The sequence below is a fragment of the Dermacentor variabilis genome, chromosome 5 (assembly GCF_050947875.1).
Source record: "Dermacentor variabilis isolate Ectoservices chromosome 5, ASM5094787v1, whole genome shotgun sequence".
Classification (NCBI taxonomy): Eukaryota; Metazoa; Arthropoda; class Arachnida; order Ixodida; family Ixodidae; genus Dermacentor; species Dermacentor variabilis.
In genome coordinates, this window is record NC_134572.1 from 198,731,101 (window position 1) to 198,758,231 (window position 27,131).

At 48.2% G+C, this 27,131-nt stretch overlaps 1 protein-coding gene across 1 annotated transcript in view; it reads left to right on the top strand.

Moving 5' to 3' along the window:
- nab (NGFI-A-binding protein homolog) overlaps positions 1–27,131 on the top strand; it is a 526,490-nt gene that overhangs the window by 415,793 nt on the left and 83,566 nt on the right. The window contains exons 9-10 of the mRNA XM_075693896.1: positions 3,355–3,481; positions 6,265–6,473. Of these exons, the coding sequence (XP_075550011.1) occupies positions 3,355–3,481; positions 6,265–6,473 (336 nt within the window). The remainder of the gene's footprint in view (positions 1–3,354; positions 3,482–6,264; positions 6,474–27,131) is intronic.

Sequence of the window (27,131 nt, forward strand, 5' to 3'; positions counted from 1 at the left end):
GTGATCCAAGGAAAGATGCACGCGCTTAGCGTTTGCGGCACGATCTTCGCCCGTATTACGTGTCGCCCGCCGTCGCCGCGCACATTCCCGCTTCTGTTCACGACGGTGTTCTTTCTTAGGCGCGCTGTTCTTGCGCAGTCCTCACCGCACGCGGCCTACCCATTGCACGGGTGGAAGGGAGATAAGGTTACGTGGTTTGCCTATAGAGCCCGTGACGTCAAACCGCAATCCATACTAAACAGTGTCTATTCCGGTTTTACTTTTTTGCTATTAGGAGATTTCTTTTAACACAATACTTTTCGACACTTCTCGCAATTAAACGCAGCTGGAGCCTATCCGGCGATAGGCTTTTGCTTTATGCTTTAGCTCTTTTTGCTCTGGCGTGGCCGCCAGCTTTTTTGTCTACGCACACAAACCACCGAAAGCTAACGTATAACAGCTCCGCTGTGAAATTGTTAAGTAGCTCAGCAACGCCTGAAGCAGGCTCGTATGCAGCTGTAGTTCCTCAGCTACGCATTTCGTTGAGCAGGCAGAAGAGGCCTCTCCCGGGGTCTTCAGTGTCACGCTTATTCCGCGTCTTTTGGAGGAATTTCCCAGCATAACAACGTTCATTTTCGCAGTGGATTCGGCGAATACTTGCCATGTTCGCGTTAATTCTTAGCGCTGCTTCACGGGACCGCCGCTGGAGTTGGCTGCCCCCTTTCGAAGCGCGTGGCGGCACAGTTGAGATGCCTTCTTGGGCGGCTGGGGGGCGTGTGACCTGGCAACATGTGTCGGACGCGGTCTTGACGCGCCCCATTCACGCGTGAACGGAGACATGGGCGCCGCTCGGTTTTGCTGGGAAATTAATTGCTCCGCACCAAGGCGCACTCTACAGCAGCGGATGTGCAGCCCTCAAGGACGGCCCCCGTGAGCCTCGGCGAAGCGTGCTGGCTGCCTTGTTGCGCAGTGTCTACCGCCGACATGCTGACGAAGAACACACCGTCGTGCGAATGGTAATCGGATGCAGTAACACTCGCGCGCTGAACCGCTGTCTTCCGGGCATGAGCGAATGCACATTACTACCGGGAGTAACGGTTGTTATGCTTAACATCTCAATGCTCTTGACGTGCTTCGTATCGACAGCGCTAACATTGTTTAGGAGGGAGAATCGAAACGCCTGGTGAAAACGATGGGTTTCTTCTAGAGACAAAATTATTTCTATAATATATAGCACTCTATATGAATGTTTTTCTATACACCCAGCAGGGCCTACAGGGCCGAGATAACACAAACGTTGTTTGCGTGTCTTTCTTTCTGTCTGGACGTATGAGCGTCCGGCAGACTTTTTGTGTACTAATCGTTCTCAACTGTGCACATCTGTGACGGCAAGCGTTTTTCTCTCGGGCACCGCTTATTTCGCGCAAACATCGAAACAGTGAAATCTTTTTCGCAGCAGGCGAGTATCTGCCCTGCAATTTCGATAGGAACGGTGTCGCCACAGGAACCTTTTGCGGGGCTTTTGAGAAGCAACAAGAACCTGCAAGTTCTTCGGGACTTCTAAGAACATTTATGGCGCATTTGTAGAAACGAGTGATTGATTCACGACTTAAATGGCGAAGGCCGCCGCACACACGGGCGACATTTCATTGGCACGCTGTTTGAACAGCGACAGATTTCTTGCTCGTGATTGTTAACCCGTCCGAAGCCTTGCTATAGTAACACTAGTCTCACGCAACAATCACTGTTTGCTTCATCTCGGTAGCTGCCTCAGCGACAAAGACTTTTAGTTATGTATTTATTCAAGTTACCCCTGAAGGCCGTCTGGTTGGGGGTATTACATAGGCGGGTCCGGTAGAAATAATGTTGCAGTACTGTGAATATGATTCTGAGCAAACGATAAAATAAATGAGCAGTGTAGACGTACATACGATTGCTAAGAAAAAATATCGAAGTGCGCACCAAGAGGGAGCGCTTGGCGAGAACGAGTGGATACCTGCCCAAGCTCATTAGAGATGGCGTCTGCTGGTAGCGATCTGCGGCGAGCTCTTCCAAGGCCGCCCCCTCGGGCGCGCTCTCCATATGGCGTCGGCTTCCGCCAACGGTTTTTTCACGCGGTTTCAAAAGCGACATTGTTTCGGCCTTGTTATTTCGGCATGCAGCCGCAGCATGCCTGCTTCGGGCGCTCCGAAAATTTCCTGTTGCACAGAAAAAGTAAACTGAAGGAATAAAAGAAATGGCAACCGTGTGGATCTTGAATGGCGGCAGATTTTGGACGCAGCAATGGTGTTAGCGGCGCTGTCCGTTCAAGAATATATCAGGCAAAGACATAAGGGGATCTGAGCGCGTGGCTTCTTTCTTGTTTACATATTGTTGGGCTTTCCTTCAACGTACTACTTTCCTTGTATTTGACTTAGTCCCGGTGCTGCAGCCGTGAACGTAACCAAGTTTTGCAATTATCAATCCTTCTTGACAAATGCAAGTGCCACTGAAACAATGATTACGTGTTAACCGTTATCCATCAACCTGAAAGTATAGTTGCTTTCATTAAAGAACGCAGACTTCTAACTGAAAACAGCATTCATTCTTAGCGTGGCGGAATACCGCGTAATGCACTGAGCATGTTTTGTCAGCGTGTGGGAATGTCTCCCCAGAAATAAAGGCTACATAATCACTCCATCTCGGGCTTTGAAAAAGTAGCGGAAGGCTAGCGAATCTGGGCGCCTGGTGGATAACAAACAGTAAACGGCATCTAAAGGACTGGCGCAGCCAGAAAGAAGTAGAACTATTTCCTGAGACAGTAGGACACTTGAGCATTTCACATTGTGCTACCTTTACGAACCGCGAATCATCCGCACTAAAAATAAAACCAGAAGCAATGTAAAAAAATCACCATCCCATTTTAAAGAGAATACTTGCAATTGCCATCCCCTCATCTTAATCTCTATTTCAACTCGATGTGTTGTTTCTGTGAATCGTAGAGGTTATCTTCCTAAATTTGTACATTATGGTTCTTGGCAATTTTCATTCAAAACGGTAAGCTCTGCAATGGCCAATAGCGTGACATTAATATTTAGAAAAGCGCCAAAAACACGGACAAGGGAGGACACAGGACGAGCGCTCGTCCTGTGTCCTCCCTCGTCCTTGTTTTTTGGTGCTGTTCTAAATATTAATGATCCGTACCAACTAGCTCGCACCAAACCCTTCTGAATAGCGTAAGATTATCGAAGAACACGAGTTTGGTACGGAAGGTAGTGCTTGCGTGCCCTGCTTGCAGGCACACTACGTGCCGTTTCTGTGTCAAGCGTTTCTAACCGTTGAGTCCCATGCGAAAGACTTGCGGGTGCAGCGGGCGGCGTTAACCAGGCTTGGCAGTGCGGACGACCCTTGCAGGAGCCAGTGCTACGCCAAGTTCGAGGACGAGCCGCCGACCAGCAAACGCTCCCGGCTCGAGCCGCCGCTGGAGAAGGCGCACATCGAGGAGGAGAAGAAGAAGAGACAGGCAAGCCATTCTGTCTGAGCGAGTGGCATGGCGGCACGAATCAAGCATGCGGAGTGCTTTTCTTTTAGAACGTACAGCATTTTTAAAGATCGCCCATGGCAGATGGCGTAATTGTAGAGCTGGATTGCTCGAATCTGCGCACATTGCTCGTATTCCCGTGTATTGCGTCACACCATAGGTTGGTACTTAAACTTTCACAGCTTAACATTCACCCTACTATAATTGCATGGATCACCGATTTTCTCTCATCTAGAATTCAGTTTACATCAGTTAACAATTCTAACTCATGTTATGCTGATGTTACGTCTGGAGTTCCACAAGGCAGCGTACTTGGTCCTTTACTCTTTCTAATTTATATTAATGATTTACCCAGTTGCGTTTCATCTAAAATCAGACTATTTGCAGACGATTGTGTAGTTTACCGATGTGTAACAAGTAACACCGATAGCCACTTACTACAAACTGACCTGGACGCAATAAGTGCATGGTGTTCTAATTGGTTAATGCCATTAAATATTTCCAAAACTAAACTCATGTCTTTCACCAATAGGCCACGAATTCTAACCACCTACTCCCTTGATAACAACCCTGTGGAACTCGCAACTACTTACAAGTACCTTGGCATCAATCTTCAATCAAACTTATCATGGAATAATCATATTAACCTTACCCTTGCCTCTTCAAATCGTACTCTCGGACTTATTAAACATAACTTAAAAGAAGCCCCAATGCATGTTAAAAAACTAGCATACACAACATTAATCCGTCCTAAACTAGAATACGCGTCTGCCATCTGGGATCCCGAACAAACGTATATCATAAGTAACATCGAAGCCTTGCAGAACCGTGCTGCGCGATTTATATTTTCAGATTATTCACGTTACACCAGCGTCACCGCGTTAAAGAATAAAGCTGACTTGGACAACTTAGCACTTCGCCGTAAAATTTCTCGCCTAACACTTTTCCATAAGCTTTATCACCATCCATCACTTCACGATGATTTCATTCAGTCACCAACAGTTATTTTTCCACGCCGTGACCATCCATACAAAGTCAAACGCATTAACTGCCAGTCATCCCATTATGCATCTTCGTTCTTACCACGCACAATAACTGAATGGAACGCCTTACCATCAGTCATTGCCACGGAACCAGACTTGACTAAGTTTCAACATTTAATTCGCTCACCACTTGTCGACTAATCGTATTATTATTCTTTTTTGGGACTTTTACAGTGTTTTTCGATATTTGTTGGTGTTTTTAGTGCAGTTGCCTTATGTTCTCCTAATATGTACTAATGTTTTCTCTGTAATAATTGTGACCTAATTATCTTGTATGTTAACTATGTTTCACTGTATTATTACTTCTGTTAACCTCTCTTGTTTTTAGTATGTACAAACTACAACCAGTGCTTGTGATTGACCCCCCCCCCCCCCATGTAATACCCTCGTAATGAGGGCCTTTGGGGGTATTTTGAATAAATAAATAATAAATATTTTTGGACAGAACGTCGTAGAAACGGGTGTCAAATTCGTACGAATTGGATACGCCTTCATTACACACCGGCTACAGTTTGGAAATTTCAATATCTGCAGTAAAGTAAATGAAAACAAAGCAATTAGTTGATTTTTTTTTTATTAGTCAAATACGCATTTCGGCTTCTCGTGCAAGCAGTGTCCGCCTTTCTTTCTTGAACGAGCGAGCTCCGCTTAGGGCTCCGCTTGCCTCGGCGCCTCTTCCTGCACACCATTCACAGCATGCATCGTTTTGCAGTGTGATTGAATTAAATCAACCTCAAACTTGAAAACCTCAGTGACTAAAATTATACCGGCCTTGGTTGTTTACTGGCTATGGTGCTAGGCTGCTAAACACGAGGTCGTGGGATCGGATCCCAGTCACGGCTGCTGCATTTCGATAAGGATGAAATGCAAAAAACACCTGTGTTCTTAGATTTCTGTGCACGTTAAAGAACCCCATGTGCTCCACATTCCAGTATTCTCTCACTACGGTGTGCCTCAGAATCACATCATATTCGCACGTAAAACGACACATTTTTGTTTACTAAACTTATGCTAGCTTTCATAGGCGATTTTTCAAAAGTTCTGGATATCTCTAACAAAAAAACAGCCCGTTTTGCATTCACAATTTATTAACGCTATCGAAGTACATGCATGTGAAGCGATATTATAATACTAAAAGGCTTCCGCAATTTCCTTAATTTTTGTCGCTTAATCGTAAGGGATTAAGTGCTGTGAAATGCTAGAAGCAGCCATGCTTCGGGCAGTGCGTTGAGAAATGCAAGCCTAGTCGAATCGCCTGCGGGGGTAGATTGCCATGCACCTGCCTGCAGCATTAAGCTAAAAAAATGAAACCCAAGACAATTTCTAGAAAGCTTCGCAGTTGAAGAAAAATTTGTCCGGCATTGGGAAACGAACCAGAGCCCACTCAATCGTCGTTGTCTGCTCTGCTGTTGATCGCAGGGTATCAGACGAGCTGGAGCAAATGCAAAAACGTCGCGATGTTCTACTCCCAGAATTAGCAAAGGAAACCGAAAATGGTGTGCACAGACGCTGCTGCGATAAATTACTCGGGATGAGCTAAGGCTTTCCAATACGTTTTCCTGGCTTTCGAAGCCCATCACATATCCGTAAAATGAAAAGTCGGTAATTTCATGTGAAGCGCTATGCGTGACCCGGTAAAATGACAACGCTGCAACGTGGCAGCGCAAGATGAGCTTGCGAAAATGTGACAAAGCATTTGAGCCGTGTGCGACCGTGGCGCAGGAACGCCTGGAAGGCATCTGCGAGCAGCTGCGACTGCTGGGCCGCCAGCAGGAGGAGCTCAAGGCTCGGCTGCAGGCGTCGCGAGACCTGCCGCCCAACGTGGGAGCCGTGCCGCAGCTCCAGTCCCAGCTGGAGCACATCTCCACGCAGCAGATGCAGCTCATCAACGAGCAGAGCGAGCTCTCCAAGCAGCTGCGACGCATCGACAAGTAAGCCTGTCATGCTTGACTTCAAGGCGCACTCGGAAGCATATGCACGATCCAGGTCTGGCCCCGGAGAGCTCGCACTCCGGATCTGTATCTGGGGGACTGCTACGCTGGATACATAATTATGTCTGTATGGCCTGTCGAGCTGCCTTTAGTAGTCCTTTTAATAGCCCAGAATAGCATGCGCAGGCATTTCACATATATGTGAATGAGGACTGACGCTTCATTTTCAAGTTTTATTTTTTTTTCTTCGTGATATCAACAGCTATGAGTGCTGTGTTCAAGATCACCAGGCTCGTTTTTTAAAACGGAATTTCTTTACTTACTCTCCCTGGTTTGGCCTAACTCCTAACTGCTGCTCTCTAGTGGCTGTTGTGTGCTGCTAAGTCGGTATCCGGCGAATGTATTCGTGGATATATATATATATATATATATATATATATATATATATATATATATATATATATATATACGGAACCACGCTCGTTCGCGGGAAAAGTGGGCGAAGACGTCGACGAGTGGCTGATGCACTACGCAAGGGTGAGCCGCTACAACCGTTGGGATTCTGTCACTCAGCTTGAATATGTTGCGCTCTTTCTGAGTGAGACAGCACTGATGTGGTATCAAAACCACGAAGACTCCCTAACAACGTGGGAGCACTTTGTTGAGGAAAATAAGAAGTGTTTTGGCGACACCCATGCCAAACAGAAACGCGCCGAGAGAACACTTGCTCAAAGAGCTCAAGCTCCTGGAGAAACATGCACTATATACATAGAGGAAATCCTCAAGCTATGCAAAATCGTAAATCCGCAGATGTCCGAGGAAGACCGAGTCGGACATCTCCTCAAAGGAATTGCAGAAGATGTGTACAATTTCCTCATAAGTCGGGAACACGTTGATTCCGTCTCAGATGTCGTGCGTCATTGCCGTACGTTTGAGACGTTGAAAACACGCCGCATTGTGCCAAAGTTTGGACGCCTGGCGAATGTGACAACCATTGCCAGCGTCGATGAGAGCCCGTCTGCCGGTCTTTCGTCTACTATACGGCAGATCGTGCGTGAAGAACTGCTGCGGCACCAGGAACTTGCGCGCGACGTCCGCAAAAGTCCAAGTGGCGCTGACCTTTGAGAAGGTGAAACTAGAGCTGGCATTTGTCCACCTCCGTCCTGAGCCATAGGGAAGGTCGTTGGCAAGAGACCGGCAAGACGACGACTCCGGCGAAGTTCTGGATGTTGTGACTCCGTGGTACGTTCTGTCGTACCCCGCACCTCCACCACTCTGTTACGCCCACAAAAGGCGTTACTTTGAAGCCGGGAAGAGTTCGAAGCGATGACCTTGATCAGCTGAGCGCCTGTCGAGATTCAGCCAGCCAGCCACACGTCGTCTTCTTCGTTCACCACCCTTCGGTGCCCCCGCATACTGTTTGTTGAGGCGTGAACCCACTATGCACCTAAGAGCGTCACAATATATAGCGCGTAAAAGGGACGCGAGGATCATGAAGAGAGAAGAAGAGAAGACTGTGCAGCGGCCATTCCTGTTGTTCATAGCCTGCCGGTCCTGCTCTCGCACGCCTAAATAAACCCATTTTCCCCGTGCTTGTAACAAATTGGTGGACGGTGCGGGGTACACCTCTTAACCACGGAGCCTACGCTGCTACAACTTCGCCGAAGCCGTCGACTTGCCAGACTTCCGCCACCCTCACCTGACATGCCTGAATACGGCTGCGAGATTCCCGAAGGATCTGACGCGGCTTCAAGGCCAGCACCTGGTGTTCCGTGGCCATACTACCGGGTGCCACTCACTTTCGGAGGAAAAGCCGGAGAAGATGTCGACGAGTGGCTCACGAACTACCGAAGGGTGAGGCGGTCTAACGGTTGGAACTCGACCGCACAATTGTCCAATGTTCTGTTTTCCCTCACCGACACAGTGCTCGTCTGCTATGAGAATCACGAAGACACGTTCACTTCGTGGGAGCTTTTCGTCGAGGAGCTCAGAGCGTGTTTTGGAGGAAGGAAGGAAGAAGGAAGGAAAACTTTATTTGGTCCTGCAAGTAGTGATAATTAATCACTAAGCGGGCCGCTCCCACGTCGGGACCGGAAGGCCGAGCCTCACGGCCACGTTGTGAGCCTGCTGGACAGCCCAGAATTGTTCATCCAGGTCAGGACTGCGACGTGCAGCCTCCCGCCTGGACGCATCCTTGATCGCCGAGTCTTCAATTCTTTCGCAAGACCAGAGCATGTGATCGAGCATGGCTAAAGCACCACAATCTTGGCAATAAGGCTCTGTATACGTCTCTGGATAAAACATGTTCAGTCTCCGTTGGCAAGGATAAGTGCCAGTCTGTAGTAAGCGTAATTTAAGTGCCTGAGCCCTGTTTAGTTTAGGATGCGGCACACTAAACCCTACGATTAAGAAGGTAATACTTCGTGATTTCATTGTATGTGGAAGGGGAGTCTCTGTTCTTGGGGAGTACCGCCACGCCGTTGCGCGGGGCAGAGCGGAGGGTAAGATCTCGCGCTGCCTCATGAGCGGACTCATTGAGATTCGGAGGGGCTCCCTCGATCATCCCAAGGTGAGCAGGGAACCAACATAAGTAGTGTTGAGAGATCTCACATGTCTGCATAATTTTAAAAGCAACCTTAGCCACTGAGCCCTTCTCAAAGGCCCCTAACGGCCGACTTTGAATCGCTATATACAAATGGCCTGCGCCTGTCAACCAAGGCGAGCGCAATAGCCGCTTGCTCCGCGACCTCTGGCCTATCAGTCCGAACGGTAGCAGCGTTAAGGAGACTGCCCTCATTGTCCACGACAACTATGGTAAATGCCTTTCCCTCCTCGTTAAAAGAAGCATCGACGAAGCCAACCTTCTGATTCTCATCCCGAATGAGTCTCAGTAGGCAAGCTCCCCTGGCCTTTCTTCTACCAACATTTCGCTCCGGATGCATGTTCCTGGGAACAGGCTTGAGGTGATACCGATTACGGATCTTCACGGGAATACCGACATGAAGCTGCGAAATCTTCTCCTGAGGAACACCTAACTCTCTCAGAATATGCCGACCTGTGCTAGTCGTAGAGAGACGCACCATCTGCGTCCTCTCCTGAGCCTCAGCTATCTCATCCAAGGTATTATGAATTCCCAGCTGGAGAAGTCGGTCGGTGCTGGTGCACATTGGCACTCCCAACACTTTCTTCGTGATCTTCCTAATCTGCGTGTCAAGCTTCTCCTTCTCCCATGGTTTCCACTTGTGCATGGCCGCCACATAAGTAAAGTGACACAATACAAATGCGTGCATAAGTCTAATGAGACTATCCTCCTTGAACCCCGTCTGCCTGTTAGCCACCCTCTTCACTAGGCGTACCGCATTTTCTGTCTTGGCAATGATCTTCTGGTTCGTCAGCGTGCTGGCGCCGTTCGACTCAATAATCATCCCCAGAACCCTGATCTTATCAACTCTAGGTATGAGATCGCCATTTCTTGTACGAAGCTGAATGCTCAGCTGTTCCACGGGGATCCATCCCGTTGGCTTGCGTCCCCTTCTAGTGGGACTGTACAGCAACAACTCCGACTTGGAGGGGGAGCACCTTAACCCCGTCGGGTCCAAATAATTCTCAATTACATCTACTGCCTCCTGCAGAACACTTTCGATATAGCCCTCACTACCACCGGGACACCATATGGTCACGTCATCTGCATACATGGTGTGCCTAATCCCCTCAATCTCCAAGAGATTCTTGGTCAAACCGACCATGGCCAGATTGAACAATGTGGGCGAGATGACGGCCCCTTGAGGAGTGCCCCTGTCTCCAAGATTTAACATCTTTGACTCCAGCCCCGCAACCTTCAAGGTAGCCTTCCTGCCTGACAGGAAGGACCTGACATAGTCATGAAAGCGCGCGCCGAGGCCAAGATCCGAAATGGACTTAAGAATATAAGAGTGCCGAACGTTGTCAAAAGCCTTCTCCAGGTCCAGCCCTAGGATGGCCTTAACGCCCCTTCCATCTCCATCAATGACCTGATGCTTGATGAGCTTCATTGCGTCTTGAGTCGACAGCCCGGCCCTGAAACCAATCATAGTGGGGGGTAGACCTGGTTCTCCTCAAGGTACCTTGTAAGCCGATTAAGCACCGCATGCTCGGCTACCTTACCCACACACGAAGTGAGCGAAATAGGCCTTAAGTTATCAATGCTCGGGACTTTGCCAGCCTTGGGAATCAGCACCGTGAGAGCTGTCTTCCACTGCATCGGAACCACCCCGTATTTCCACATAGCGTTAAACTCCCCGGTAAGGTACTTGATTGACCTATCGTCCAGATTTTTCAAAAGCTTGTTCGAAATCCCGTCCGCTCCGGGAGCCGACTTGCTCTTAAGGTTATGCAAAACCGTGCGTACCTCTTCCACAGAAAAGTCCTCATCTAGGGAAGGGTTGTCCTCTCCCGTGTAGGCCTGCTCCGTTAGAAAAGCATCCGCGTCCGCAACAGGAAGGTATTTGTTGGCCAGCTTTTCAACCAGCTCTTCCTCCGAGGCAGACCCCACTGCTTCGTGTACAGCTCTAGCAAGGACGTGCCCCTGACTAACCTTCGCATTGGAGTCGTTCAGCAAATGCTTAAGCAAGCCCCACGACCTCCCATTTCGCACCTGCTCGTCCACCGAGTTGCATACCTCATCCCACTGTTGCCTTGACAAAAGCTTACAGTGCTCCTCAATCAGCTTATTCAGCTCGGAAATCTTTTTACGCAGCCTGCGATTAAGCCTCTGCCCCTTCCACCTAGCCAGCATAGACCGCTTGGCTTCAATCAGATGGGCCAGCCTGCTATCAACACTATCCACCTCCAAATCCGTAGTGATCTCCTTCGTAGCCTCCTTTACATCCTCCCTCACCTGGGTGACCCAATCCTCCAGGGACGGCCGGTACAGGCCTTCGAATTCCTTCCCCCTTTCTCCTCTCTCCTCCCGGATCACCCGAAACTTATTCCAGTCTATAAACGTTAACGCCCTAGGGCGCCTACCCTCAACCTCAAAAACGACTTGGTTAATATAATGATCACTACCTAGGTCTTCGGCAAGATTGCACCAACTAGGCTTGGCTGCGTTCTTTACAAAGCAGAGTTCAGGGGTAGTATCCCTACACGTCGACGTCCCTATACGTGTCGGAAAGGCAGGGTCAGTGACCAGCGTAAGGTCAAACTCCGCAGCGTTCTGCCAAAGGTCTCTCCCTTTTACTGTGTCATGCTTGTAACCCCACACGTGATACGGAGCATTAAAATCCCCTGCCGCGATCAGCGGATGGTCCCCGGCAAGCTTAGAAGCCTTCTGCAGAAGCAGCTTGAATCTCTGCACCCTGTCCCTCGGGGCACTATACACGTTCAGAATAAACACGCTTTTCTTGTTCACCCGGTTAGGAATCACCTCAATCATGACATATTGCAGGGAACTTAAAGGTATCTTAAGATCATGGATCACATGCGTCCGTTTGCTATCCAACAGAATGCAGGTCCCCCGAGCTTTGGATCCGCCGAAGACGGTTCGGTAGCCCGTCAGAGAAACTTCTTCCGTCATTGTCTCCTGCAGCAGAATAGCCTGCGGCCTACCCTTACACGCGCGAATATACTGCTGTAGAGGCGCCCGTTTACGAGCATACCCCTACAGTTCCATTGCCACACACAAAAAGCCTCATTTTTTCCGCCATGTTGAAGCAGTTGCTGCGAGCCATCTTGCTGAACCTGAGTCTTCCCTGTCGATGAACCAGCCGACTGAGTTCCGGGCCTAAGAAGGGGAGAGGCACTTAGACTGGATTTGTTTTCGAACACCTCTATTCTACATTGCAGCTCCTTGAACCTCCCATCAATCGAGCTGAGCGACTCTGTGAGACGCGTATTCAGCTGCGCCAGACCATCATTAACACTATCTACAACACTCGACAGCATCTCCTTCACCTCAGATCTCAACTTCCTCGACGCGGGCTCCGCCTGATGAGTCATCGCCTTCCTGTTTAAGGGGCGCGACCCACTAGCCTCACCTACATCAGCAAAATCCATGCTCTCTATGGGCTCAGGCATTGCCCTCTCGGCCGGTGCAGGTCTTGCCACACCCTTAAGAGCCGAGATTTCTGCCCTAAGCAGCCTCACCATTTCTCTCAACTCTGCGTTTTCCTGTTCTAGCCTCTTGAATCTCGCCTCATTCTTGCTTTGCTCTGGCCTTACCAAACTAGGCATCTCCGCTCGAGCACTTGTGCGCTCCGTCCAGGTAGTACCACTTGCCGCTCCACTGGGGCCTTTGCCTTGTAGACCCTGCAGCACACCACTCTTGCGCACACCCCGTTTCGCAGTCCCGTTGGGGCCACGCGCAGTCTCAGTTCCCAACTGTCCGTCGAGTCCGAAGTGCACCTTAGGCGCCGATCTGCTCCCAGACCGGCGACCGGAGCGGCTGCGAGATGCTCTACCTGGTCTCCTTGATCTTGACCTTGAACGTCGACGCCCACGATCTTGTCCTTGCCCGCTCTCCAGCGTCTTCCCCAACGTCAGGAACTGGCTGTCGTCGTACCTGAAGCCCCCCTTCTCTTCATCCTCCGCCTTGATGTCCGCCATAGCCCGCTCAAAACGACGGCGCCGGACCACATATGGGGTACGCAACCGCTGCTGGCACTCCTTGGCAGCCGTGATATGCTCTCCCCCACACAGTTCACACTTGGGCGTACACTGGTGGGCCTCACTGGGATTGGTTGAACCGCAGCCCCTGCAAACCACTTCTTCCGGCGAGGGGCAGACGTCAGCGCGATGCCCCAGCTTTCCACAAGCATAACAAACATCAATCTGCTTGCGGTAAAGCGTGCACCTAACCAGCGCGTTACCATAACGAACGTAGTTGGGCACCTTGTATCCATCGAAGGCGATGATGACCGTACCCGACTCCTTGATGCGTTTTGCCGCCAGGGCCAGGGGATTACGCGGGTTGACAATCTTCCGACTGAGCGCTTCGGGTCCCTCGCTGAGAGGAACATTTCTTATGATTCCCTTGCACGTTTCATGCGGCGCCGCACGATATGCCGCAGCTTCATGCATGTGCCAAGCAATGCAGAAATCCTTGATCCTCACGTACATCGCAGCATTTTCTTCTTCTGGCGTGCTAACCACCACAATATTCTGCTGATAATTGGGGCAGATCGTGTCCGCTTCTCGCTTTGCCTCGTGTAGGCAAGCAACAGCCGCGATTGCATCAGCCACCGTGGCCGCACCAATTTTAGCAATATTCAGACCTCCCCTAATCCTGACGATAATCTTGATATCATTTTTCGGCAGCGGAGGCATTTTACCGCGAAGTATGATACCCTTCTTGACGCTAGCAGACGAGTTTGGACTCACTTTGCCATTCTTGGGTCCCGGCCCGCAGTTAGGGCTAACAGCGTTGCCGCCGTATGATGGCCTTGGCTTGATCGTAGAATTCCTCTGGGTGTTAATTTTCCAGCCAGCATCCTCCGAAACGTCTTCCGGAGCAATATCTTCGCCTTCCACAGCGTATTCCATCATGACAAAAGCGTCAAGCGGCCGGGGAGCCGGCGCGGCCCACGAGCACGGCGGGTTCGGCGTTAAAGTATAAACCCCATGCAAGCGATCTTGCACGCGACAGCGACAAGCGACGCGATGGAGATGGCTGTCGCGTTCGCTCGTCGCCTACAAGTTGCACCCCATGCGAGCGATGGCTTCGAGCGACGTCTCCCCAGTGTTGCCGGTATGAGGGCAGCAATATAGGCGCCGAAACTAGCGTGACGCGTGCTTTATTACCTTAAGTTGATGTGTTTTACTGTAAAAAGCAGCATAAAATATTTCTGAAAGTCTTGCAGTAGGTTCTTATCCTTGCACGTATAAAAATTCAATCGTTTGCTCGTTCCCTGCGACAATCGGAAGTACTTGAGTTATGTACATCCAGTTCCGGCTTCGCGCTATTGGCTAGTCGCTCACAGCACTTCCGGGCGACGAGCGACGAATTCTAGATTTGCAGAACCGAGCGATCGCGCGACAAGATCGAGCGATCTGTTCACGCGACGGCCCGATCCGTCGCTCGAAGCCGTCGCTCGTCGCTGTCGCGCACAAAATCGCGCTCATGGGGTTTAGCCTTAAGGGTTAACACCTCCGGCGACGTAGTCTCGACGAGAAAGGCCGTAAAATCAAGTACAGTCCACTCACTGAAAACGGTCCTATATTCCGGTATACCGTGTAACTTCGCGGATCCGCTTAGCACAGAATTAGGCACCAAAGAGAGAAAAATCCGGTCAGAACTGCCCATAAAGCGGGAGCCGACGCGGACACGTCTCACTACTTGTAGTGGGGCAAGTGTTTTGGAGACTCTAGCGCCCATAAAGCGGGAGCCGACGCGGACACGTCTCACTACTTGTAGTGGGGCAAGTGTTTTGGAGACTCTAGCGCAAAAAAGAAACGTGCTGAACAGACGCTTTCGCAAAGAGCTCAGATTCCCGGCGAGACCTGTACGACTTATATCGAAGAAGTGCTGAAACTGTGTAAGATAGTCAACTCTCAAATGCCTGAAGATGACAAAGTTGGACATTTGTTGAAAGGAATAGCTGAAGACGTCTACAATTTTTTTATCGGCAAGGAAAGCTTGGATTCTGTGTCTGACGTTATTCGCCACTGCAGGACTTTTGAGTCGCTGAAGATGCGACGGATAATACCGAAGTTTGGCCGCCTCGCTAATGTCACAATCGTGGCAAGTGTAGACCCGAGCTCGTATGTTGACCTTCCATCAACAATACGGCAGATTATTCGGGAAGAGTTGCTCCATCGGGAAGAGATGTACTGTTGCACAACCGGCATCACTGGTGAGTACTTACCACACGAGATGAGAGACCCGGCCGTTTCGACCGCATGGCAGCCCACGGTTCACTCAGCGACCGTTGAGTATATAGGTCTACCCCACAAACGAGAGGGACCATAAGCTATCAAGATCATGGCTACGACCAACGCCCTCGCCGCACGCACGCCTCCCGGCGGCCGGTGCCTAGCCATGATGAATGTGACCCACCTGCTGGCTATGCCGTCGACAGCAACATGCGTGGCTACGTGGAAGAACACCGAAATTTGCGGAATTTGCCGGTGTGTTTCCAATGCGGTGTCGCGGGCCACATAGCGAGGTTTTGCAATCGTCGCCCAACAACGTGGAATGGTCGATCGGGGTCTTCAACAAGGACCACACCTCCTATTGTACACCACCTCTTGGTCAGCTGGCGTCCCTCCCGGCAACGATTATTGGCAGAGAAGCTTTCGGAGCCGCTCGCCGGCATCTCACAGGAGCTTGACGCCACCGCCATCTTCTCGTGCACCGCGTTTACGTCAATCGCCATCGCCAGTGCGCCGCTCCTCCTCGCCTTCACAACCGGAAAACTAGCTAGCGCGGCCGATGGGAGTGAGGTCGCTCGACACGTGCTATCTAGAGAAATGCCCCCTGCAGTTGCTATGATTAAGTACAAAGTGCATGTACTTGTTGATGGTGTTCCTACAATGGCTTTAGTGGATACCGGGACAACTGTATCCGTAATGAGTCTCGGTTTTAAATGTCGGTTAGGGCGCAAAGTTGTATTTCCGTGGGACCAGGCTGCAGCGTTTTGTGGAGGGAGCGGCGAGTCGTTGCGCCCTGTTTGTGTGTGCACTGCTGAAGTGTCCTTGGCTGGTGAAGTTTTCGCGACGGAGTTTGTAGTTATTCCCCGATCGACGCACGAAGTGATTTTGGGCATCGACTTTTTGCGGCAGTGCGGTGCGACCGTTGACTGTCGCACGGGGGAAGTTTGCGTCGATGGCCATGTTTCGTCAGGGCGCTTAGAGGACACTTGCAGTCAAGGTGAACTTTGTGTGTCTAAAGATACTGTTGTGCCTGCGTCCACCTCTCTGTGCGTGCCGGTTGTATATCGCGGTGAAGTTCCAGACAGTTTCGATGCCTCCATAGAGCCAATGCATCTAAATTGTGTGAAGAAGAACGTTTTTGTCCCTCATTGTGTGGTATTCATCGGCAACGGGCGTGCTGGCTTCTGGACAGCCAACTGCTCGGCAGAACCCGCCCTGCTTTCAGGCGGCTTGAAACTCGCCTACATTACAGAATACAAGTCTTCGTCCGTAGCCGTACTAACAGACCCGCCGTGTGTACCTGCTGACCTTCGCCACGTCTCAGACAAAAAGCTTCTATGATAAACAAGTCGCTCAGCACAAGGGAGCGCCATACCTTGGTGGATACGCTTTCTAAGCATGTGTCAGTGTTTGACTTTGCGCAGCCGGATAAAGAGTTCTCGATTCCCGAGTCACGAACGCGCCATACAATCGATACGGGATCTGCGCGCCCGATCAGGCAGAAGCCTTATCGCGTGTCGCCCAAGGAGCGGAAGATAATCGGAGAGCAAGTGAGTGACATGATGAAAAATGGTGTAATACAAGAGTGCTCGAGTCCTTGGGCAGCTCCGGTCATACTTGTCAGAAAGAAAGACAGTAACTGGAGATTTTGCGTCGATTATCGAAGATTAAACGCCGTGACTAAGAAGGATGTCTACCCGCTGCCCCGGATTGATGATGTGATTGATTGCCTTCATTCGGCCTCTTATTTTCTTCAGTGGACCTGCGCTCAGGATATTGGCAGATCCCGATACACCCGGCAGACAAGGAGAAAACAGCCTTCATAACCCCGGATAGATTATTCGAATTCAATGTTATGCCATTTGGGTTGTGCGACGCTCCAGCAATCTTTGAAAGGTTCATGAACACCATTCTGCGTGGGTTAAAATGGAACATCTGTATGTGCTATCTTCACGACGTTGTTATATTCGGGCGCACATTCAATGAGCACAATATGCGCCTGGATATTGTCCTCGACTGCATCAAAAACGCTGGCCTGGTTCTGAACTCGAAGAAATGTAAATTTGGTGACCGTCAAACCCTCGTGCTTGGTCATCTTGTAGACAAAGACAGTATCCAGCCTGATCCCCTCAAGACGGCAGCTGTTGAGGCATTCAGTGCACCGCAGTCAGTGAAGCAACTTCGTAGTTTTCTGGGTCTTTGCTCTTACTTTCGCCGATTTATTCCTGGTTTCGCTGACGTCGCTTATCCTGTGACAGGTCTGCTACATAAAGAGGCACAGTTTGAGTGGACACCCGAGTGCGAATCTGCATTTCGTCAGTTGAAGTTCCTGCTGACCTCCCGACCTATTCTTCGCCACTTCAATCCTACTGCGCCGACAGAGATCCACTCAGATGCTAGTGGCGTCGGTCTGGGTGCCGTCTTGGTCCAACGTTATGACGACCGGTAGCACGTGATTGCTTATGAAAGCCGCGCATTGAGCAAACCTGAACGAAATTACACGGTGACAGAGCATGAATGCCTCGCTGTAATCTTTGCAGTTCAGCGATTTCGCTCGTACTTGTACGGACGCCCATTCCTAGTCGTCACAGACCACCATTCCCTGTGCTGGCTCGTGAACCTTCGTGACCCTTGTGGTCGCCTTGCGCGCTGGGCTTTGAGGTTGCAGGAATATAACTTCACTGTTTCCTACAAGAGTGGCCGAAAACATGCTGACGCAGACTGCCTTTCTCGTATGCCGCTTACCACGACGGACTGCGACGCAGACGACTTTGATCATCTCGTCGCTTCTGTGACATCCGCTTTTCCTGATATCGATGCGTTCAAAGCAGAACAACGGACAGACACCAAATTGGAGCCACTCTTCACCTCCGTCCATTCAAGTGCAACAAGCAGCTACTGTCTACGGGACGGGCTCCTGTACAAAAGGAACTACTCAAGCACGGGTGCGCGCTTCCTTTTAGTGGTGCCGCAGCGTCTCCGGCCAGCAATCCTTCAGGCTATGCACGATGACCCTACCTCTGGTCACTTAGGCACTGTGCGCACCCTTTATCGCATTCAAGAACGCTTTTACTGGCCCCGGATGTGACATTCGGTTGACTTGTATGTCGCTAGCTTCATACAGTGTCAGCGTTGGAAACGCCCAACCACTGCCCCATCTGGTCTCCTTCAACCTGTGCCGCCTCCAAGCTCACCCTTTCGGCAAGTTGGAATTGATCTGTTAGGCCCTTTTCGAAAGTCATCTAAGGGAAACCGCTGGATAATTGTCTTCGCCGACTATTTCACACGCTATTGCGAGAAGGCGGCTATACCATCAGCCACTACCACCGAAGTGTCGCTCTTCTTACTTCACGCAATTGTTCTGCGACATGGACCGCCTGGTGTTATCATAAGCGACCGGGGACGTCAATTTACGGCGGATATCGTGCAAGAGCTTGTGCGTTTATGTAACTCGCACCTTAGGCACTCGACGCCGTATCATCCGCAAACGAACGGCCTCACTGAGGGCACTAATCGAACAATCACCAATATGCTTTCCATGTATATTGCGTCCGATCATAAGAATCGGGATGAAGTTCTACCGTTTATTACTTACGCCTATAACACCGCCAAGCACGAGACAACCGGCTACAGCCCCTTCTTCCTTCTATATGCTCGGCCGCCCCGGTATACGCTCGACAGTGTCCTCCCTTTTTACCACCACGACAATCCTACGGCCGCCGATACGCTATGCCTCGCTGAAGAGGCTTGGAGACTTGCGCGTCTGCGGACTGTAGCATCGTAAGAAAACTCCAAAGCCCGCTACGACGCACGACATCGGCCTGTTACATATCACCCTGGTGATCTCGTTTGGCTTTGGACTCCCACAAGGAAGCGCGGTTTGTGCCAAGAGCTTCCGGCAACCTACGATGGGCCGTATATTATCATCGACAAAATCAGTGAACTATACTCTCGCGCGCCCCACGAACACTGGTAGACGTTCTGCTAGGACACAAGTCGCGCATGTCGCACGGTTGAAATCATGAGCGCCACGACAAGCTAGGTGACTCGCCCATTGGGCTGTGTTTGCGAGGAGAGGTATATGTTACGCCCAAGCGCGTAAAAGGGACGCGGGGATCATGAAGAGAGAAGAAGAGAAAAACGAAGACTGTGCAGCGGCCATTCCTGTTGTTCGTAGCCTGCCGTTCCTGCTCTCGCACGGCTAAATAAACCCCTTTCCCCGTGCTTGTAACAATATATATATACACACACACACACACACACACACACATATATATATATATATATATATATATATATATATATATATATATATATATATATATATATATATATAGAGAGAGAGAGAGAGAGAGAGAGAGATATGATATGATATAAAAATTGTAACAGCGCAAACACATGCAACCACAAAGTAACAAGGACGAGGCCCTTTGTAGTTGCATGTGTTTGCGCTGTTAAATTTTTATGTCAAGTATGCACCAACGCGCCCGGAAAGCAGTTTTAATATATATATATATATATATATATATATATATATATATATATATATATATATATATACATAATATATATATTATCACGTGGTAGTGAGTGAGTAAACTTCATTGCAGGTCCGGCGAGGACGCGAACTCGTCGCGCACCCGGCTAGTCCCACGTCGGGACCGGCAGGTCTAGCCCACCAGCCCGGTCGCGGGCACGCCGGACGGCCTGTTTCGTCTTTCACAGTATTGCTACTGTGTTTTTTATACGGCACGTGGTAGTGCCGCATAAAAAACACACTAGCAATGCTGTGGAAGACGAAACTAACTTTTATTGGGCGAACCTATGCCCACAAGAACAGGCTACACTTAAACAACGGGGACAGCGGCGAACACAGTGGGCGATCGTCGAAATCTGCTCAGCGGGTTAAGCGCGTCGGCTTTTATACATAAGTCGTGGAACGTTCCAGAGTAATCGCTGGGACCCGCGTGTCTTCCACAAAGCTCTACACGATTCGCGTCGCGCTTACAAGCAATGAGATAACACAAGGTTTGGTGACAGACATTGATGGAACTATCGATAACTTAGAACGACAGAAAGCTGAGCTAGTTGGTAGGGATTCATTATGCAAAAAAGAAGTGAGGCGTGCAGACAGGACGCAAGAGTAGAGAAGGGGACAACACGAACGCCGACTATCAACTGAAGGGAGCACTGAGGCGAAAAAAGAAAGAAGACACAAAACTCATCTGCGCATGCTCAGGAATGGTAACACCACGTGTCAGTCGCGTACACGTCGTGAGAGATAACTATTAAGGCACTTAATCTCTTCCTTATGTAAAGTAATCGAAGGCTGACTCACGCACGCACTTCCACCAATATGCCATGCCTCTACCATAAGACGCGTATCGTCATTCTTATGCCTGTACAATATCGCGCATTCATCTAACTCTGGCGTGCAGTTACAATCTCGGCAATGTAACGAAAGATTAGAAGGCGATCCAACAGTTCCTTCCAGCAGCTGCAGCAGGGACGCGCGAACCGCAGTACTCCTCCGTTTCCGATCGCAGCCTCGCACCACCATCGACACGACAACGGCGCTCTCCATTATGCCCCAACCACTGGCACGCGTCGAGAAGCTTCGGCGCGCGCCGACAAGCGAACGCTTCGCTTCGCGTTGGTGGGAGGAAGAGGGCACGCAACCACTGGACAGAAGCTCCGACGCGCGCCGAAGCTCGCTCCTCGGCTGCGGCGCACTGTTGCTGGACTACTCCGTCTTCATCCGTCAAAGTCCGGCCTAAAACAGCCTGCTGTAAACAAAGCTTGAAAGAATAAGTTAGTGATCTGTATGTGCTTGTAGATATAAAAAACACGTTTTAATAATGAATATATGCCTGCCGCAACAGTTTGTTTTTATTTAACAATAATGCACAAAATATCGACATCAGCGCTCGCGCGTCGTCTGTCTGCAAGATCGCTTTGCAAACACCTGCACGATGATGCTGTATATCAAAAACTGCTGTACCATTTCATTTTTTGGTAGCTTATTGCACAGTCAACTATGTAAGAATTAGGCGTGCAAAGTATAACTGAAGAAATCTGTGTTGGAAATATTTCCATGTAGTAGTGACGGTAAATAAATAGTGCCGACTCAATCGCAACGATAGCGGCAAGCAATGTCGGCAATCGTTGAAAATCTCATCTGCGGGTCAAGCGCGTCGGTTTGCATACGTCAGTCGTCGAAAGTTACAGCCTATTCGCTGGTGCCCGCGCGCCTTCCAGAAACTACTACACAATTCGTGTCGCGTATGCAATCAGATTAGCAAGGTTCGTCGTCAACAGACAGAACCATCGATAACATTCGCGAAACTTCCGATACGTTCAGGCGCATCCTGCACCGAGCGATAACGTCTAACATTTTTTAGCCGGGGAAATACGGTAACCGGATACAGATAAAGCATCCGTGTCAATATAATTGTGCTTGTTGGTGCATGAAAGAAACGTGAAAAAGTGGGTTCTGAGAAAATCAGCAAAAAAGAATTGAAACACCTGTAGCACTCACACACACACACAAAAAAAAAACTAGAATAGCTAAAATGTATGTAATTCGTATCTTGTCTCCCCCTAATTCTTGACTCTGTCAAATCTAGCCCATGGAGCACCTCTATAATTCTAGTTTGTTTTGATGCATCAACACCGCATCCAGAGGCCTTCACATTGAGTGTATTGCTACAAAACATTTTCACAGTGTAAGGGCCATGTTCTATTGTAATTGGTTTCCACATATCAAGTTTGTCTTTCTTTACATTAATGAAATGACACACCGTCAGATAATACAAGCTTGAGACTTAGAGGGTTTTAATAGGAGTCTTTCGTTACCCTTTGCCAAGTCGTACTATTGAAGCGTTTATTCAAATGTATGGGAGCAGCGCGTTTGTATAGTATAAGAAATATATAAACAGGTTATTTTCACAATTTATACACTTCGTCACCACAAAAAGAAAAATTGCAGTTTATTGTTTTCAGCCTGCTATGAGGTTTTGACTGAGAAAGATATATTCAATTTGTTCTGCGAGGCACGCAATAATTGCTGTGGCATATTATATTATTGCCCAACACTGCATACAGTAGCCAGCCATTATTAAAACTCAGAAGAAATTAATAGCAGAATGCATATGATGAGGCGCATAGCATATTATTATTGCACTTCCTTAATTCATGCCCTTTTTTTAATTGCACAAAAGCTACTGCACTGAAGTAGTATAGTAGTACACACTTAAAAAGCACGATTTTATTGTAGTGCCCAGGAACAGCTAGAGAGCCTTTGTACTGGTGCACTTAACGAGCAATATGTGAGACAAAATGTACAGAAAACATGAATGTAGTACACAAAAAAATGGTAGAGAAACAAATAGGGAAAAAAAAGGAAACGAGGAAAAGTAAAAGGGAGTTAATCCTACGTGATTATCTACAGATACACAAAACACAGGAAATGAACTCTGAAATATGTTTTGGAGTCGAGTCTTATTAGCACAATCTTGTAACAAGCCCAGGCAACGAATGTGAAATGCTACCTGTTATACTGTTGCGGCACGAACAAATGCATATGATCAAGAAGCTTTAAGGAATATATAATGTCGTGGACTACCTTATACAGGAACAAAAGGTGTGATTAACTAAGTCTTGAATCTAGAGGTGCGAGTTGAAGTATATTTGAGAAGGCTCAACTGTGGTCGCCAGAATGACAGAAATGGTGCTTTAAGATAGATATCAATTTATTCTGGATGCGTTAAATGAGGTCGGAATTAGGTTTGCTCATTGCACCTCCTCCTACAAAGGCATACTCTAGTAGTTGGAGGCACACAGCAGAATTTCAGAAACACAACAGATGAGTGGAAATCATGCAATATACGGCACGCAATTCCAAGACCGTGAAGGACATGTGTAATTATCTATGTGAAGAGAAGCTTAGCATTTTGTCGAAGTACACACCAAGATCTTTCATTTCATCGACCCCAAGGAGTGGAGCATCACGTAGGGTGTATCAATATTTCACATGGTGCGTTTTTTGCATATAACTTAATGGCGTAGTGTTGGAAGCATTTAAGAGAACTTATTGTTTCTGCACCAGTTTGAGAGTGAAAAAATGTCTTTTTGGAAGTCGATAGTGGTGAACACTGTTGACAGTCTGAAATAGTTTTAAGTTGTCGGCACACAAAGTCATGCTGTTCATTTAATAAAATGCTCTTAGCACTAACAGAAAGTGAGGAATCCCATATCGATTCAAACACCTGACGCACTGAACAGGATAGATATAGGTCGGCAGTTAGTAACTGCACATCAAGCACCTGATTTGTGCATGGGCAATGTGCATGCTACCTTCGGAGTGCTAGAAACATACTGGACTTTAGGGAACTGTTGAAGATGCTTGTGAGAACGGGGAACAAGTATGCTTCCATATGTCTTAACCCTTTCAGACACCACTTTATCCCGTTGATTTAAAAGTTTCTTTCACCATATCTCTTGTATCTTCAGAATTGTAGAAAGTGTACAGCTTCAAGAAATATTAAGAATTTTCAATTGTTTAGCGAGTTTTGTCAAGTTTAAAAAATTTCGACTCCAAGCGAAAACTCACTAGAGGAACACAAAATATGAGAACATGTACTATTTCGTGTTTTGAAAAGCTTGAAAAGCACTTATCCAGCCACTTGAAAATTTTGCCTGGTGCACGACATTGTAAAAAACAATGAAAGAAGTGAACCTGCTACATACAACATACTGACACAGAGTAAAAACACCCAGCCGTCTACCTTCCCACTCATTTTGTTAAAACATTCTGCACGTTATTCAAAATTGCAGCACAGTTCCAATAATAAGTGTTTCAAGATGTATGAAACACAATTTAAATACCATTACTTTCATCAGTGCTTTTGCTATTGATGCACTCTCCTGCTGCGCACAATTGTGTAGACAGCGTCTCTAAGGGTTAAGCTCTGCGGAGGAAATACCATGAACACCACAAGAAAGGGAAAGTTTAAAGGGACCCTGAAACGCTTTTGACGATTTTCTACAAACATATTGAGTCGTTAGAGTAGGTCCTTCTGATCATTAATTGACACATCTAAGTGCTCCGCGTAAAGCGTGTAATTTATTATAAGGTTTTAAATGTGCACATCGCTGCCGATCGCAGCGCACTGCTCGGCGGAATTTTAAGCCGCCCCTACCCATATGACCGAAATCACCCATACGACGTCAGTGGGGCGAGCTATCCGATTGGCTGACAAGGGCGCGTGATCGATAATTTTTCCAACTTTATGGCAAACAAATGATCTTCGTAATAGTTGGAATGTTAGTTAATTTGTTTTTATGAACAGAAAGTAACATAAAGAGAATGCACAAGAATAATTTTTCAGTACACTTAAGCACTTCCGGCACACAGCATGTGTCGTCTGCTTGTGTTACAACTTACTCAATTTTGAAGAGAGCTCCGCGGTCAGAGTCGGTCTCAGTCTTTTCGCGAGCACTATGATTAGACTTTGTTGCCTTGTGGACTGCAAACGTAGCGACTGGCAATATGTCAAGCTGCGACATCGTGTCCCTCTGCAAGGCAGCGTACGAGCGAACTGGCTACTGCGCATCGCACTGCCGCTATCCGATCGGCGCAAGGATTTGCGCGTTTGTGGCCGTCACTTTACACCGGAAGATTACTAACGCAATAGCGTTTCCCGAGTCCGGTATTAGGGAAAACGCAAGCGCAAGGGGACAGAGTCTGGCCGCTTGACTTTGCCGTAACGGGATGAGCCATGAGATGAGCAGAAGGGCAAATGCGAATGGTCTGCACGGTGCAGCCACCTGGTGGCACAGAGCTCAACCATACACAGTAGCAGCAACGAAGTGTATTCTTCTTTGCTGCTGGTGTGTATTTTTCACAGGAGTGTAATCATGAACACGTTGTTTTTATAAATGTTTAAAATGTTTTACACTTGGTTAGAGCAATATTAGCGCTTTGTTTGGCTGGTTAAGCACTGCACCAACAAGCGTATGAACCGTGCAGACCGATCAGGCCGCTCACGTACGTCTACGCTAAAGTTCCTTCATCAGCTTGAGTTTATGCCTACAGTCATTTGTTGAAATGACCAGCTTGCCTGTGGTTACCGGAATACAAGACACGTTCGGCGCTACGACAGAATGCTCGCAACGCACGCTGCTTCGATAGCTCTCGCTTGGGGTCGACGGCCAAGCGGCTAGCGGAGCGGTCTCGCGCGGGCGGGGGCGGGCTCCAAAACAACCGGAAGTGGACGATGTGACGTCGCATCGTGACGCTGAATCAGTGAAGGCGGAGCTTAGCCCCACTCGCTCGGCGAACGAGCTGAGGAGGAAAAGCATGGCTAGGGAGGAGGGCAGCTTCTAATCGCTTGTAGCTCCATTAATACGTAACGCTTCACTTAAATTGTGGTGCGAATGTTCTACTTAAGCTGTACCCTACGCGTCTACAAAATTTGTCCGAACCGTTTCAGGGTCCCTTTAAGGCAAAGTTTAAAAGACTTCATATACTTGGAAACAAGGTTTTCATTGACTGATAGCATACGCTGTGCCAGACTGAGAAGGAAGGTTACTTGAAGCATATTTCACACCATATAGCAAACAGAAATGTTCTGCAAAGGCATCAGCAGTGTTCGAGACAGCACCACTATTTTCATGAAGAAGACGTACATCTTTGGCACTCTTTTTAGAAGAGAGAGCCCACAAAGCTCCAGAAATATTTTGAATTATGTGTCACGCTGGCTTCAACACAATCAATGTGGTCGTAGTGATGATTCTAATAATAATAATAATAATAATAATAATAATAATAATAATAATAATAATAATAATAATAATAAATCTTGTATTGCACATAGCGTATACATGGCAATGAAGCGGGCCTGTCAAAGCCTCTAGTGGCTTGAGGGACTTGGCCCGGCAAAGTCGACAGACGGACGTGCAGTAAAACATAAAATATGAACATAATATAAACACAATATATCAACACAATACTAACATGAGATCAATAGTGACCAAGGTGCAAAAAGTTAGGAAAAGTAACATCAACAAGAAATGAAACATAAAGAGCAAGGAACTCTGAGTATTTTAACAATTCGTGCCTGATCATGAACCTTTTTTCAAGCATATACAATGAGTGAACCATGATTTTTAGCACTTTTTTGATGTTGCGGAAAACATTTCCTCTGGTAAATCATTAAAAATTTGGGGAACATAAACACAGCGCCTGGCTTCCCCATGCCTTGTTGAGGAGCGCGGCACCTTAAAACGAATGGAACTACGCAGGCTTCGGGAGGCTGTATGACGTGTTTTGAAATTGCTGTCCCAGAGATGTTGTACCACTACAGTCTGTAGAAAGAGTGTTCGAAAGCATGGAAGACCAAGGGCTGTGAAAATATTATCAGACACAGAGAAGGGGGCGTTATATGCTATGTTTCTTAGTATGTTTCTTAATAAAGTGTCAACTCTGTTTTGCCATCTGGCTGAGCAAACAGCAAAAACAGTAATCCCATATCTGAGAATGCTGTACACCAGAGCATGCGCAACATTTTTTTTTATGTGAAAAGGCACAATGGGGATTTTATATGGAAAAAGAACCAGACCGCGCTCCGAAGCTTACCACAAACATGTGATAGCTGGCTGTGCCAAGACATATCACTGTCGAAAAAGACTCCCAAGTATTTTACCGAATTCACATAGGCGACAGGCACGCACCGACAGGGATAACAGCCGTGAACATGTAGAAAAACGGGCGCATCTGTAGCTGTTGGTTTTAGTGGGGATCTGAAGCAA